This window comes from Aspergillus niger (genome assembly GCF_000002855.4).
Source record: "Aspergillus niger supercontig An15".
NCBI classification, from domain to species: domain Eukaryota; kingdom Fungi; phylum Ascomycota; class Eurotiomycetes; order Eurotiales; family Aspergillaceae; genus Aspergillus; species Aspergillus niger.
The window spans coordinates 86,744-100,565 of NT_166530.1; the positions used below are offsets into that span (position 1 = coordinate 86,744).

The following is a 13,822-nucleotide window of genomic DNA, read 5'->3' on the forward strand; positions in this document are numbered from 1 at the left end:
GTCCTCATACATGTAAATGCAAGCGATTGAATGACATCGCAGGCGCCAATCAATCATTCATTATACTTGGGTTGACCTCATCAATGTTGGGGAAACCCATCAGTCTACTCTGTAGTAGGGGATATCCGCAGGAAACAAGCCTAGTAGAATTTGAAGGGGGAGACGCGTCACCCAGCCCGTCCCCAGAAAGAACCGTCGCCGCAGGCCCATGGGGGTGCTATTTATTGTCATACCAAGCAATCCTCTTGTGGAAGATGGGATGCAGACACTGGCAAGGTTTCTCTCTTGTGGCTCCACTTGCCACGCTAGTGGATCCCACCTCCAGCCATCGTCCCTTGGCTTAAACTCTATCATTAGATAGAGATTTTACGGGGGAGAATATGGTTGGTGTCCACGATGGAAATACCTATGGAGAATACGATGAGGCTTGGGATTCAGTCTTGCCGGTCCTCGGACAGACTCTCCCCCGGTGATTTGATCTAACTTGGTGGTGTTAGGGGTACGTTTTCATTCCACAGTAACCTGGGTATCCATGTTTGAAATATAATGGGAATTGACGGAGTCTGGGGTTCTTTTCGCCGAAGATCCTCCGGGGATTGAATCATGCCCCACGACACGACAATTCGAGCAAGGTTCATCGTCCACTCAGTACAGGCAGGCAAGCTCGGCTGCATTGGATTTTGCAGCGGCTGCCAATTCACTCCCGGACCTCGAGCTTTATCGGTGGGGGTTGATAAGAAATAACTACGGTGACGACTGATTGCGTCTGGATTCAACCTTGCCTGATAGGAGGGTTCCCGTCATGTCTGTCAATGGGGAATACTGAAATTGATATGTGTTCAACCTTGAGATCTTGTCAGCATCTCTAATGATCAACCACAAAGCCATCGCTCTTCCAGTTTAAAAATCGAGAATAGTTCGGATGGAGCGGCAAACTAGCCCCTCAGATGACGCCCAGCGATGGCAGCCATCCTACCATTTCACTGCCCCCCACGGGTGGATGAATGACCCGTGCGGTCTAGGTTATGATCCTGCAACCGGTGTCTATCACCTGTCATTCCAGTGGAACCCGAAAGGCAATGACTGGGGAAATATATCCTGGGGGCACGCTGTGTCTAATGATCTGCTCCATTGGGAGGTTTATCCGGAGCCATGTCTGCAGCCCACCACCGAATATGACCGATGTGGCGTCTTTACGGGCTGCTTTCGACCCAATGCTGTAGATGGGGCTCCGAATGCCCTGACTGCTATATACACATCAGTGAAGCGCCTTCCCATTCATTACACGCTGCCGTATGTGCCTGGCTCCGAATCGGTCAGTTTAGCCACTTCGCATGACCAGGGTTTGACATGGCAGCGTCTCGACTGCAACCCAATTATAGCACGCTCACCCCCAAATGTCAAAGTAGCAGGCTGGCGGGATCCTTTTGTGGGTGCCTGGCAGTTCATGCGGGAACAGCCGGAAGCTTTTCCATCCTCCGACCTCTGCGGTCTGATCTCCGGAGGTATCGCCGGACAGACCCCAACAGCTTTTGTATATTCCATCAATCCTCACGACTTACGACAGTGGAAGTACCTGGGGCCGCTGGTTGATGTTGGACTCAATTTCAACCCCTCCCGTTGGTCCAGCGACTTGGGGGTCAACTGGGAAGTCGTCAACTGGATTCCCATGACAGACGACGAGGATGTTACTCGGTTGTTCATCCTCATGGGGGCTGAGGGAGGTCTTGCATCTGACAAAAGCCAGAAAAAGTCACCTCGAGCACAGCTTTGGATGTCAATCAAGCCGTGCTTTAGCACCCAACCGCATAGCAATACCGACCCTCTCGCATCCTATGCATTTTCCGGGGTCTTTGATCACGGTTGCGGCTATGCGGCAAATAGCTTTTGGGACCCGGTCACAGGCCAGCAGATAGTCTATTGCTGGATTACAGAAGATAACCTGCCAGATGACCTTAGGCACCAACAAGGATGGAGCGGCATGTTGTCTATCCCACGAGTAGTGAAACTAATCACTCTGCGCCATGTTAAGCGAGCCCGGCGTTCAGAGCTGAATGCTATCACCTCGATCGAAACAGAAGAAGAGAGACAACAAACCTTCACCATCCGAACGCTGGGTGTTCTCCCAGATCCACGACTTAAAGCTCTTCGCAGTAAGACGAACAGCATGCATATCGATCACCTGCCCCTAAGCAAATCCGACAATCGTATCTCTCCACCCAAAGCCCACTTTCCTATAACGACATCCAGATGGGAAGTCCATGCCAAATTCTCCGTCAGTAACCAATGCGGGAGAGTAGGCATAGAAGTCCTCCATGGCACCAGTATGTTGTATTCATCTCCCCCACACTGGCACACATCGTAGACTTTCAGCTCTTCCCCACTAACAGTCCACCAACACAAACCAGCCCTTTCAGACCCGCCGCGCCGTACTCTTCTATACTGGGACCCAGCCAGCGAAACCTTCTGTATCCAACGACCAAGTCCGCATGACCCCCGCATCAATCATGAACTAGTGACCGCTGCCCATACGCTATTTACGTTTGAAACCCCATCCGGCGAACAAAAGGAAGAGGCGCTACAGATCCACGCATTCTGGGATACGAGCGTGCTCGAAGTGTTTGTGAACGAGCGCACCGTCATCTCCACCCGCATCTATCTGCCACCTGACCAAGCGTCCCAGTGTGCACTGCGTTTCTTCGCCGAGGGAGAGACCGACCATGATGATCCTCCGGCTGTGGTTCTACAGGCAGATAGTTGGGATGGATTGGGCCTCGACAAGCATGATTGTGTCTCGTTGATCGAGCAATTGAGAACGAGGAAGAAGTCGATGCGCGAGTGAGATACCATGCTAGAATCAGAGAGTCATGACACATGACAGAGCAATTAGGCTAGATATTGGAAAATTAAGAATTATCGTAAAGTCGAGCATTAACAGCTATGACTCTAGCTATCATATGCTAAAGCTTCAGTCCACAGTTCCGTTTGACTCTCTTTTAATACACGTATATATGGCATATGCCCCCGCCCCCAAAAAAGAACCTAAAAAATAACAGGAAGATGAGACTCCACCCACCGCCATAAGTTCGATGATGATATGCAAAGCTGAAAAGCAAATGCTTCGAATCCTTCCCCACTTGAACCGGCCTTTCCGTCATGCAAAATAACCCCGGATAATATGCGAATGGGTATCATGTCAGATGATCATCATGGGAGACCGTCCTTCCTTCCAACCAGCCAGCTAAAGCGAACCGTTATATAAGATACCTTGTCAGGGATGAAACAGAAGAGAAAGAAGAATGAGAAAATAAGCTGAAATAGAAATAAAGTTATATAATAAAGAAAGGACAGGCATTCATAGAAGAAGAAAGAGGAAAGAAAAGTATTATAAGAAAAACATAAATAATAGTGGTCATAGCAAAACTAATTTACCGGTTGTTTGTTGTTGCTGAGGGGTCATGAAGAGGTAACCGGAATGGATCTCACCGGCGTTGCCAAAACTTCCAATTAGGAAACGCCTTTCGTCCATCGCGTTTGTAGATCCGCCAATAATAGACAGGGACACCGGCGACGATGAAAGCGACGACAATTAATGTCTGAAGCGGTTCTGCAATGATAGCCCGGCTGAGGAGGAAGAGACTAACGCAGCAGAAGATGATGGGAGTGGAAATCCAGGTCTTGTAGGGGCGATGCAGGTAGGGTTCCCGCACGCGAAGAATTATCAGGCCTAGCACCGTCACGAAGTAAAAGGTGTACCCGGCTACCCCGTAAAAGGTGACAAGGGTTTTGAATTCGCCGACGATGACGTAAATGAGGGTGAGTGTACTGTTCAGCGCCATGGCGTAAATGGGGGTGAAGCCAATTCGCGTGCCATCTCCACAGAGGCGCGAAAAGACCTTGGTGGCCCAGGAGCGGCGCTGGAGTCGGTTGGTGGAGGTGTCTCGAGTCCATAGTTTGCCGAAAATAGAGGGGAGATAGCCCTCTTTTCCGGCTGCATAAACTAAACGGCCGCTGGTGAAGGCCGTGGCGTTCAAGGCGCCTATGCAACTCGCGGATACGATGAGCGCGAATATAAGGGCTCCCACGTGACCAAAGACCTTGTCGCCGAACTGAATGGCGACGGTATTGGTCGCTTCAATAGTCGAATGAGGGAGAACGAGAATGTAGGAGATATTGGCAAGGAGATAGGAGAGGATGACTAGTGGCATGGCTGTGTGGATCACTCGTGGAAGATCCTTGTTGGGATTCTTGAACTCGCCAGTCACGTAGTTTGTCTTGGTGGAGTCAGTCAGAGATGAATGTTGAATACTGGGTGTGTAAAAAACGTACGTTGTCCCAACCGTCAAAGGCCCAAAGACCCGCGTACAGTGCTACAGCCCATGCGGATATGTCGAGGTTCGTGCCCTCGAACCAGCCGGACTTCCATTCCTTGTTGGCACTGCCAGTCGATGAGTGACCTGTGATGGCCACAATGATACCGATGATGGTGACGCCCAGCAACGCGACAAACTTGAAGAACATGAAGAGGTCACCAATGCGCGCAGCCACTCTAGTCGAAATACAGTTCAACAAAGTCACCACGAAAATCCCGCCAAACGCAACAGCCTTGTTTATCCAGGGATTTACCGTTTCCACATCGGCGCCAACGAAGGCTCTTACGACGTATTCTCCGAAGATGATTGCGATGATAGCCGCACTGCCCGGCTTCAAGACCAAAACTGAGCACCACGTGAACAGGAAGCCCGCCAGCTCCCCGAAGATTTTAGAGAGATAGACCTGGGAGCCTCCGTTCAGGGGAATAGCTCCGCCGAGCTCTGCATAGCTGGCTGCCCCCGTCCATGCAAGTAGGCCAGCAACAACCCATGCAATCAGCGACGCACCAGGCGACCCCGCATTGGCATTGACCTGGCTGGGAGATGAGAAGATACCGGAGCCGATAACCAGCCCAATCACGAGAGATAGACCATTCATATATGTCAATGTCTTGTTCCTCTCCAAGGACCCATCAGCAACTCCGGCCTCTCGGTCAGCGGCCGAGACCCCCAACGGTGCATAACCACCGGTCGTCTGAGACAAGGGAAACAAGGTCGCCCCGAAATCAAAGGCCGAGGATATCGAGTATGAGCGAGCCGATCGGGGGCGCCCTGACGGGCCCTGTGACTGTGGATTGGAGCTGGAAAGAGGATCTTCATCTTCGAGGGAGAGCTTGCGCGACGACGAAATGCCGGAGGGCGACGAGGAGCGGGAGGATCTGGGGGCGGAGTCGGGCGACGAGGCTAAAGACGCCAGTTCGAGGGAATCCCTGGGAGCATGGTAATTGCCCGACCTGGACTCGGAATTCGAGAAGGTTATATGGGACATGCCGCCCAAAGAAGGTCGAATCAAAGAATGGTTGAAAGCTGGAAGAGCGAAAGCGGGCAGTTAAGAAGGATGGGGCACGGGGCAGTGTTCCATGCCACGGGGAGCAACGAGTGGGCGGGCAATTCTTCCTCCCCTAAACAAAACAATGGGGGTCAGCAGATGAGAAAGAGACAAGAACTAGCGGCTTGGGGAGGAAGAAGCATGAAGCATTGAAGAAGATCTATTGAGGGACAAAGAAGAAAGACGAAGGGAAATGCGACTCCCTGCGTCCGCGGCCCAATGGGGCTTAGCGCCATGCGATCTCCGGTCTGCTTTTTATAGCGTCATGTTCCACTTCCCCATCCATTGCCCCAATTTTTTCCCTATACCCATGAAGCCCCGCGCTCTCCCTCAGGGCTTGTTGCGCCAGTTCAATGAGTCGCCCACTGTCGGGAGGCTCGTGAGCCGACCCCCCAGACGCTATGCTTCCACCTCGCCATCGTCTACTCCGCCGCCGAAGCAGCAACGATGGCTGCGATTCGCCTTCATAACTGCCGCTGCGGCGGGTATTGGTGCCCTGGTCCGGTCGCAACAGGGTCCAGATTCGACGACCCTGAATTCGATGAAGTTCACACCTTACTATTTAGTATCCCGCGAACCGGTCTCATCGACCGGGAGCTACTTCGTTCTTCAACCACCGGCGGCCGATGGCAGCAACCATGCCGTCTACGAGGGAGCATGGAAGACAGGCGTTTGGAGTGTCATGTTCAAACAGCCACAGTTGCAGATTGGGAGAGACTACACTCCTCTGCCCGCTACTTGCTCGGAGGATGAAGAAGACGAGTGTCTACGCTTCTTCATTCGGAAGGACCCGTTCGGCGAGGTCTCCCGCTATCTACACAGTCTAGAGATCGGAGCACCCATTGAAGTACGTGGCCCGCGAATCGAATGTGAAGTCCCTCCGGATACGCAGCGCATCTTGTTCATCGCCGGAGGCACGGGAATTGCCCCTGCCCTGCAAGCTGGACACACGCTTCTTCGCCGCACCAACGAAACGCATAAGCCTAGAATACATATCCTCTGGGCCAACAGGAGACGGGAAGACTGTGTTGGTGGTGTGAGTGACACAACTACGACTACAACAACAGCACCCTCAAGGTCATGGTTCTCCGGTCTCTTCACGTCTTCGAAGGGCAACCAAGGCGGCCCTGATGAAGCACCCCGCAGTACAGCCACTTCGTTAATAGTCCGTGAACTCGAGGCTCTTCGATCGCAATACCCTGGACAGGTGACCGTGGATTACTTCGTCGATGAGGAAGGCACCAGCATCGGGAAGCAGCTCATCCTGGACTCCACCCGCAGTGGCCCGTCTTCTCAGGATTCGGAAGAAAGCAAGAACAAACCCAACTTAATCCTGGTCTCCGGACCGGAGGGCTTCATTAGCTATATGGCAGGACCAAAGCTCTGGGCTCAAGGAATGGAATTGCAGGGACCACTCCGAGGAATCCTCAAAGAATTGGACTTGAAGGATTGGGTCGTGTGGAAATTGTAACCATAAGTATAAAGTTTTCTGTAGGATAGAGAGTATATAGACAAAATAGACCTTCCTCCGTCTTTTACCCCAGAATCCTCCGATAGCGGAGCAAGACATAATGCGTGCCGTGTGATTGGTCGATCATTCGGGTCTGGGTCCGCGTCGGGGCTTCCCTTTAGTTTGCCTTCAAGTGTGAACTTTGAGTCACTCAACTTTCTCCCATTTTCTTTCTTTGCTCTGTCCTTCCCCCATCCTTGACGCTTCTGTCTGAAGATGCAGTCGCGTTTGTTGCCCTCCGGCCCTGGCAGGCGCTGGATTTCTCTTCGCGTGCCGAACACGCCTCAACGACGTGCCTTCGCCTCCACCCGCTTCCTTTTCCAGGATGTCTTCCAGTCCCAGCTGGACGACCCTTCCTCCGCCGCCCTCTTCTCCTCCCTGCAGTCCTCCCGGGCCGTGCCCCAGACCTTGACGGAAAAGATCGTTCAGAAGTACGCCGTAGGTCTGCCCGATGGCAAGTTTGTCAAGTCCGGCGACTATGTGACTATCGCTCCCCACCGGATTATGACCCATGACAACTCTTGGCCCGTCGCATTGAAGTTCATGTCGATCGGTGCCTCCAAGATGCACGATCCCAATCAGGTCGTGATGACTCTCGACCATGATGTCCAGAACAAAACAGAGAAGAACCTGCAAAAGTACCGCCAGATCGAGGAGTTTGCCAAGCAACACGGTGTCGAGTTCTATCCCGCCGGTCGAGGAATTGGTCACCAAATCATGGTTGAAGAAGGCTTTGCCTGGCCCGGCACTCTGGTGGTCGCCTCGGACAGTCACAGTAACACTTATGGTGCCGTGGCCTCCGTTGGAACTCCCATCGTGAGAACCGATGCGGCCAGTATCTGGGCGACCGGTAAGACGTGGTGGCAGATCCCCCCAGTGGCCAAGGTGACTTTTACCGGTATCCTGCCCCCTGGCGTGACTGGCAAGGACGTCATCGTTGCTCTGTGCGGTCTATTCGACAAGGACGATGTCCTGAACCATGCAATTGAGTTCACTGGCTCTGAGGAAACCATGAGAAGCTTGCCCATGGATAGCCGGTTGACCATTGCCAACATGACGACTGAGTGGGGTGCTTTGTCAGGACTGTTCCCCATGGATGGTGTTCTGAAAGGCTGGTTGAAGGGCAAGGCTACCACTGCGGCCATGGGCTTGGCTGATGGGCCGTTCAAGACCCTGGCTGCTCGCAACTTCACCCACCCTGCCATCGAGCAGCTTTTTGTGAACCCTCTCACTGCCGATAAGGGTGCCAAATATGCGAAGGAGCTCTTCCTGGACCTTTCGACTCTTTCTCCCTACGTTTCCGGCCCCAACTCGGTCAAGATTGCCACCCCCCTCAAGGAGCTGGAAGCCCAGGATATCAAGGTCGACAAGGCCTATCTGGTTTCCTGCACCAACTCTCGGGCTTCGGACATTGCTGCTGCTGCTAAGGTGTTCAAGGATGCCGCGGAGAAGAACGGTGGGAAGGTCCCGAAGATCGCTGATGGCGTCAAGTTTTACATTGCTGCCGCGTCCATTCCCGAACAGCTCGCTGCGGAAGGAGCTGGTGACTGGCAGACCCTCCTGGAGGCTGGAGCAACGGCCCTCCCCGCTGGATGCGGACCTTGCATCGGTCTGGGAACGGGATTGCTGGAGCCCGGCGAGGTCGGCATCAGTGCGTCGAACCGCAACTTCAAGGGTCGCATGGGTAGCACTGAAGCCAAGGCATACTTGGGTAGCCCCGAAATTGTTGCTGCCAGCGCCCTCAGCGGCAAGCTGAGCGGCCCTGGCTGGTACCAGCCCCCTGAAGGGTGGACCGAAGTTGTCCGCGGTGAGGGCGATGGTATCCGCGAGGAGGACCGCATGCTCAATACCGAGCAAGCTCTTGAGAAGCTCCTTGGTCAGTTGGATGACCTTGTTGCCGATGGGGAGAAGCGCTTCGCTCCGGAGGAGAAGGTTGAGGAAGAGGGTGGCCTGACGGAGGTGTATCCTGGTTTCCCTGAACGCGTCTCTGGCGAGATTGTGTTCTGTGATGCTGACAACCTGAACACGGACGCCATCTATCCCGGTTACTGGACCTACCAAGACAATGTCCCCGTGGAGAAGATGGCTGAAGTATGCATGTCCAACTACGATAAGGAGTTCGCCTCCATTGCCAAGGAGGGTGACATCCTGGTTGTCGGATACAACTTCGGCTGTGGTAGCTCTCGTGAACAGGCGGCCACTGCTCTCTTGGCGAAGCAGATTCCCCTGGTTGTTTCGGGTAGCTTTGGCAACATCTTCTCCCGGAACAGCATTAACAATGCTCTCATGGGTCTGGAGGTCCCTCGCTTGGTTAGCCGTCTGCGCGAGGAGTTTGGCGACAAGCAGCTTACCCGTCGGACCGGTTGGACCCTGACCTGGGATGTCCGGCGCAGTCAGATTGAGATCCAGGAAGGCCAGAACGGACCCAAGTGGACTCACAAGGTGGGCGAGCTGCCGCCCAACGTGCAGGAGATCATTGCGAAGGGTGGTCTGGAGAAATGGGTCAAGAACGCCATTGAGGCGTAGAGCAAGTGGTTCAGCAGAAATGAAACGCGCATGACTGTCGACAAAGTGATTCTTATGATACCCAAGCCTTCCAGTCTTCGTTATGGGGTTGCGGCGTGGATGTTTCTTGGATAGAGACGATACGCATGGAAAAAAATATCAAACTCAAGAGATGACTCTGCATGTATAGAAAGGAAAGAGATTTCCCTTATTAGATGTACTCCAGTTCACGATCAATGTATTCTATTTTCTATATTTTTTTTCTTACTTTTTCTTACTTTTTCTTCCAGTTCTCGGTGCCTAGAGAGAACCTGTGTTTTTCACCAGCATTGGGGGAAATGTCCCGCTGGGTCACATTTGCACACCCTCTTGCTTTCATCTTCCTCCATTTATACCCTATCTCTCTGCATCAGCCATTCCCACCATGACGATGGATATGGCTATGCCAGGTCCAGAAAACAAGGATGACCTTGTTGTTTGCTGCGGGGAATCAGACGAGGTTTGGGGCGGTGTTTTAGGACGATCGCCTTACAAGGTTTAGAACACGGGCACTGGCGTGGTGGCCTGCAGTTGCACGGCTCACTGAGCCTGTCATGATTCGCTCCAGCTCAGATGCCTTCAGCTGTCAATCCTCTGCTGGCTTCCTTCCTTCAGCTGGCATTGTTTTCTTTTATTCTGCTCTCCTCCTTCATGATCGATGGACTCTCTACGGTCCCCCCCCCCCAACTTATGATCTGAGCATCCGAAACCTTCAATTTGTATATGATCGTATACTCAGCCCCGCTACGCTGCTGATGTTCCCCCAATGAGGTGTGGCTACCGGCAATGGATCCTGTCACCGCAATCGGTCTGCTTTCCGGTGCGTTTCAGATCGCTCAGTACGTCAAAGACACCGCGGGGGCACTGGCCCATCTGTTTGGCAAATTCAAGGATGCCGACCTCACCATTCGATCGCTTATCGGCGAGCTGACGACCATCCGATCAGCCATTACACAGCTACACGAGTGGGCAAGCTACAATGTTCGTGACTCAATCGAACCCGACGAGTATGTCGAGGGACTTGAAGTCGCATTGGACGGCTGTCGCGCCGTCATGGAGGTTCTCTCGGACGAGGTCTCAGCTCTGACAAGAGGTGCAATGCTGAGTGACACTGGGATCGGATTTCGCACTCGAGTAAAGGTCGTCTGGAACGAGGACAGCATGAAGGTTCATCAGGAACGACTGCGTGCGCAGGTTCATGCACTGCAGCTCCTGCTTCAAGCCTGCCAATGGTGAGTCTGGAAGTTGACGAAGCAGCAATAGATTACTGCATACTAAACATTGTGCATTAGTCGGACATCAACCGAGCAAGTCGAACTGTTACGGAGAGCGGAAAATCGCCAGATTATTGCGAAAGTCGCCAGCGATACAGCAACACTACGGTCCGCTTACAGCTACGTACCCTCACGGGCGGAGACTCCGAGCCTGACTCGTCGCTCATCCTCCGTAGGGGACACGGTTTTTGATTTCGATAGAACAGTGGTGACTTCCCTTCCCTATAGACGCGCGATCGGACAATCACGGACCCATCCTACGACGCAAGCTGCGGTCAACCGCAGCACTTACAGCCCACCTATAGATGAAGGGTATGGAAGTGGTACTGTGAGTAGTGCAAGCCCTCCCGGAACGAGTGGAGTTCTCCCAATACATCCCTCTGCGTCGTTCGACTCTAGCCATGGCCACAGTAAGAGCGTGTCGTTCGCACCGACTCCTTTACCGCAGAGTCCGACTCAAGTCCGCAGATGGCAGTCAGATGCGAGTGGCGCTTCCTGGGGTAATCGCTCCTCAGGATCACGGCGTGAGAAGATTCGGTCCATCATTCGGCAACTCAGGCGTCCAAGCTGGTCAGCGACGCAAGCTTCCGTACGAGTTCCTGGGCGGAGTCCGTCGGAGCGTCGGCTGTACGAAAGAGATTTGAATACTAGCATTAATTTGACATCACCGGATGGAGCGTCTGCGCCGCCAATTATCAAGTCAGCCCAGTCGGGCAGTCGATCCGATGTCGAAAGGCTCCTCGAAAGTGGTCATGACATTGAAGCCCGTCATATCCCGTCGCGCAGGACTGCCCTTTTAGTAGCATCCCATTGCGGGAATGAAGACGTGCTGGATCTACTGCTGCAAAGAAACGCTAGAATGGATGCTACCGACAAGTCGGGTTCCACCGCGTTGCACTTGGCTGCGTCGCGCGGTCATTGCAGAGTGCTTGAACTGCTTCTTCCTGAGTGCTTAGATATCGAAGCACGGAATGCTAACGGCCAGACTGCTCTCTGGGTAGCAGCACATCATGGCCAAGCTGAAGCCACAAACCTCTTACTTGCTTGTCACGCCAAAGTTAATGCGCGAGCTAATGATCAAGCGACGCCGCTACATCTGGCCGCCAAACTAGGCGATATAGTAATAGCAAGGATTTTGATACAAAACGGCGCAGATTTGGAAGCCAAGGACGGAACGATGATGGCACCACTACACTACGCCTGTGAAGGGGGACATCTGGATGTTATGGAGCTGCTCCTCAATGAGAAGGCGAATGTTAACGCGGCTGGAAGCGACCGAAGGACGCCGCTCATATGTGCAGCTGCCCTGGGTCAGCTGCTGGCGACGCAGCTTCTGCTTAAAAAGAAGGCATCGACTCGATCGGTCGACGATGCTGCTATGACGGCCTTGCACTGGGCTGCTTATAATGGGCACACCGAGATCGTTGACATTCTTAGCCAGAAGAAAGGGTTGCTGGCCAGAACTAACATTGCGGGACGAACAGCCTTACATCTGGCCGCAATGAAGTCACAGTTCGCGGTGGTGGAGCTGCTTCTTCGGAAGAGTATGCCATTAGAAAACCGCTGCCTCTCGGGTCTCACGCCGCTTCACTATGCGTGCATGGCTGATAATTGTGAGGTTACGAAGCTTTTGCTTATCTCGGGCGCCAATATCGAGGCCCAAGCTGATTCGGATCAACGTCGACCGGTCCACCTTGCAGCTGTCCGTGGGTCGATGGCACTTCTTAATTTACTCTGTGACAAAGGAGCTTCTCTGGATGCCCGTGACACCGCGGGAGATCGAGCGCTCTGCGTAGCATCTCGGTACGGACATGCGGCCGCCGTCCAGAACCTGCTCGACCGCGGGTCCCCAGTATGCCTGCCTTATGGCGTCCGATCGGAAGAGGATTCGCCTTTGTGTTTGGCCGCTATGGGAGGACATGTGCCCGTGGTCACGCTTCTCCTCCAGCGAGGTGCGTCAGCCATCAAGCGGGACGAACGAGGATGGCAGCCCTACCGCTATGCCGCTTACTATGGCCATCCAAGTGCGCTTCGTCTGCTCATGTCCTGTAGTCCCCTAGTTGCCAAAGACGATGCAGATCTGGGCCTCACGGCAGAGAGAATCGGATTCGCGCCGTCTGCGGATATATCTATTGAAAGGAAGCGAGAAGTACAAAGCTTATTGTATCAGATGCAGCACCCGTCACAGCCAGGAGCCGAAGGCTCCCCGGCCTGGTCCTTTCCGCTAAAGCCCAACCAGCAGCACCCAGTACCTTCTGGAGTCTTGTCCGATGTCGCTGTATACCATACCCAGCTGTCTCCGACGGCAGAAACGAGTCCTCAGGAGCTGCCAGGGACTTTAGAACAAGGGCTCCCGGCAAGCCGGTCTCAGACGCCGGAGCATATGCGGCGAGGAAGTAGCATTTATCAGCGCATAGACTCTGAATTCCGCGACGTCCCGCAGATCCTAGAGGCCAATGAGCGGGCCTTTGCCCCAACCAATGAACAGATCGCGATGCCTCAAGCGCGACATTACTATCAAGTGCCCGGAGGAACTCCTAGTCCAAGCAGCCCGTTTCTGGAAAGTGTGTTTTCGCATGCAGGCGAGAGGGTTGGCGTCCGCGCCACAGACTCGCCTGTCTCTTTGACAGATGTGCATGGGCTGAACCCTCCGCGCGCATCTTGGACAGCACCCCTGAGCCATGCAGGCGGGGAGGGTCAAAAGAAAGAAAGAGAATGGGACACGGAGTCTTCTATATCATCAGTTTACACTGCACCGGAGGAAGAGGTTGCCGAGCTTGCTGCCTAGATTTACAACGTATAATATTACATTGTAGCTAGATCATATGTCACACATACACACACACACACAGAGAGAGAGAGAGAGAGAGCGCGATCCGCCTTACGGCCACCTCTATACGAGAATTTCCTTTCTATGGATCTGGTTGAGTCACTCCCGGACGTTGACCCAAAAATAGCAGCAATATAAGCATGTGGCATCGCATGGCATCTCTCCGCCATGTGGCCGGGAGGAAGCCTTGACCCATCAAAGTCAAAAAGAAAGACATGTCTCAGACTCGTTTCTTTTTCTCCC

The 13,822-nt window shown here is 53.4% G+C and overlaps 5 protein-coding genes across 5 annotated transcripts; 4 read left to right on the forward strand and 1 right to left on the reverse strand.

Moving 5' to 3' along the window:
- Positions 1-922: 922 nt before the first annotated feature.
- Positions 923-2,842, forward strand: An15g00320 (uncharacterized protein; the record flags this gene model as incomplete). Its single annotated transcript, XM_059744425.1, has 2 exons — positions 923-2,324; positions 2,391-2,842. The coding sequence occupies 2 exons, from the start codon at positions 923-925 to the stop codon at positions 2,840-2,842; spliced, it is 1,854 nt and encodes a 617-aa protein (XP_059602408.1).
- A 640-nt stretch (positions 2,843-3,482) lies between these two features.
- On the reverse strand, positions 3,483-4,971 carry An15g00330 (uncharacterized protein; the record flags this gene model as incomplete). The annotated part of the gene is made up of 2 exons (XM_001396535.3): positions 3,483-4,274; positions 4,330-4,971. 2 exons carry the CDS (start codon positions 4,969-4,971, stop codon positions 3,483-3,485), a joined length of 1,434 nt encoding a protein of 477 aa, XP_001396572.3.
- A 760-nt stretch (positions 4,972-5,731) lies between these two features.
- On the forward strand, positions 5,732-6,892 carry An15g00340 (uncharacterized protein; the record flags this gene model as incomplete). The annotated part of the gene is made up of 1 exon (XM_001396536.1): positions 5,732-6,892. One exon carries the CDS (start codon positions 5,732-5,734, stop codon positions 6,890-6,892), a length of 1,161 nt encoding a protein of 386 aa, XP_001396573.1.
- Positions 6,893-7,147: 255 nt separating this feature from the next.
- On the forward strand, positions 7,148-9,457 carry An15g00350 (uncharacterized protein; the record flags this gene model as incomplete). The annotated part of the gene is made up of 1 exon (XM_001396537.3): positions 7,148-9,457. The coding sequence occupies one exon, from the start codon at positions 7,148-7,150 to the stop codon at positions 9,455-9,457; it is 2,310 nt and encodes a 769-aa protein (XP_001396574.1).
- An 804-nt stretch (positions 9,458-10,261) lies between these two features.
- On the forward strand, positions 10,262-13,537 carry An15g00360 (uncharacterized protein; the record flags this gene model as incomplete). The annotated part of the gene is made up of 2 exons (XM_059744426.1): positions 10,262-10,707; positions 10,768-13,537. 2 exons carry the CDS (start codon positions 10,262-10,264, stop codon positions 13,535-13,537), a joined length of 3,216 nt encoding a protein of 1,071 aa, XP_059602409.1.
- Positions 13,538-13,822: the final 285 nt, after the last annotated feature.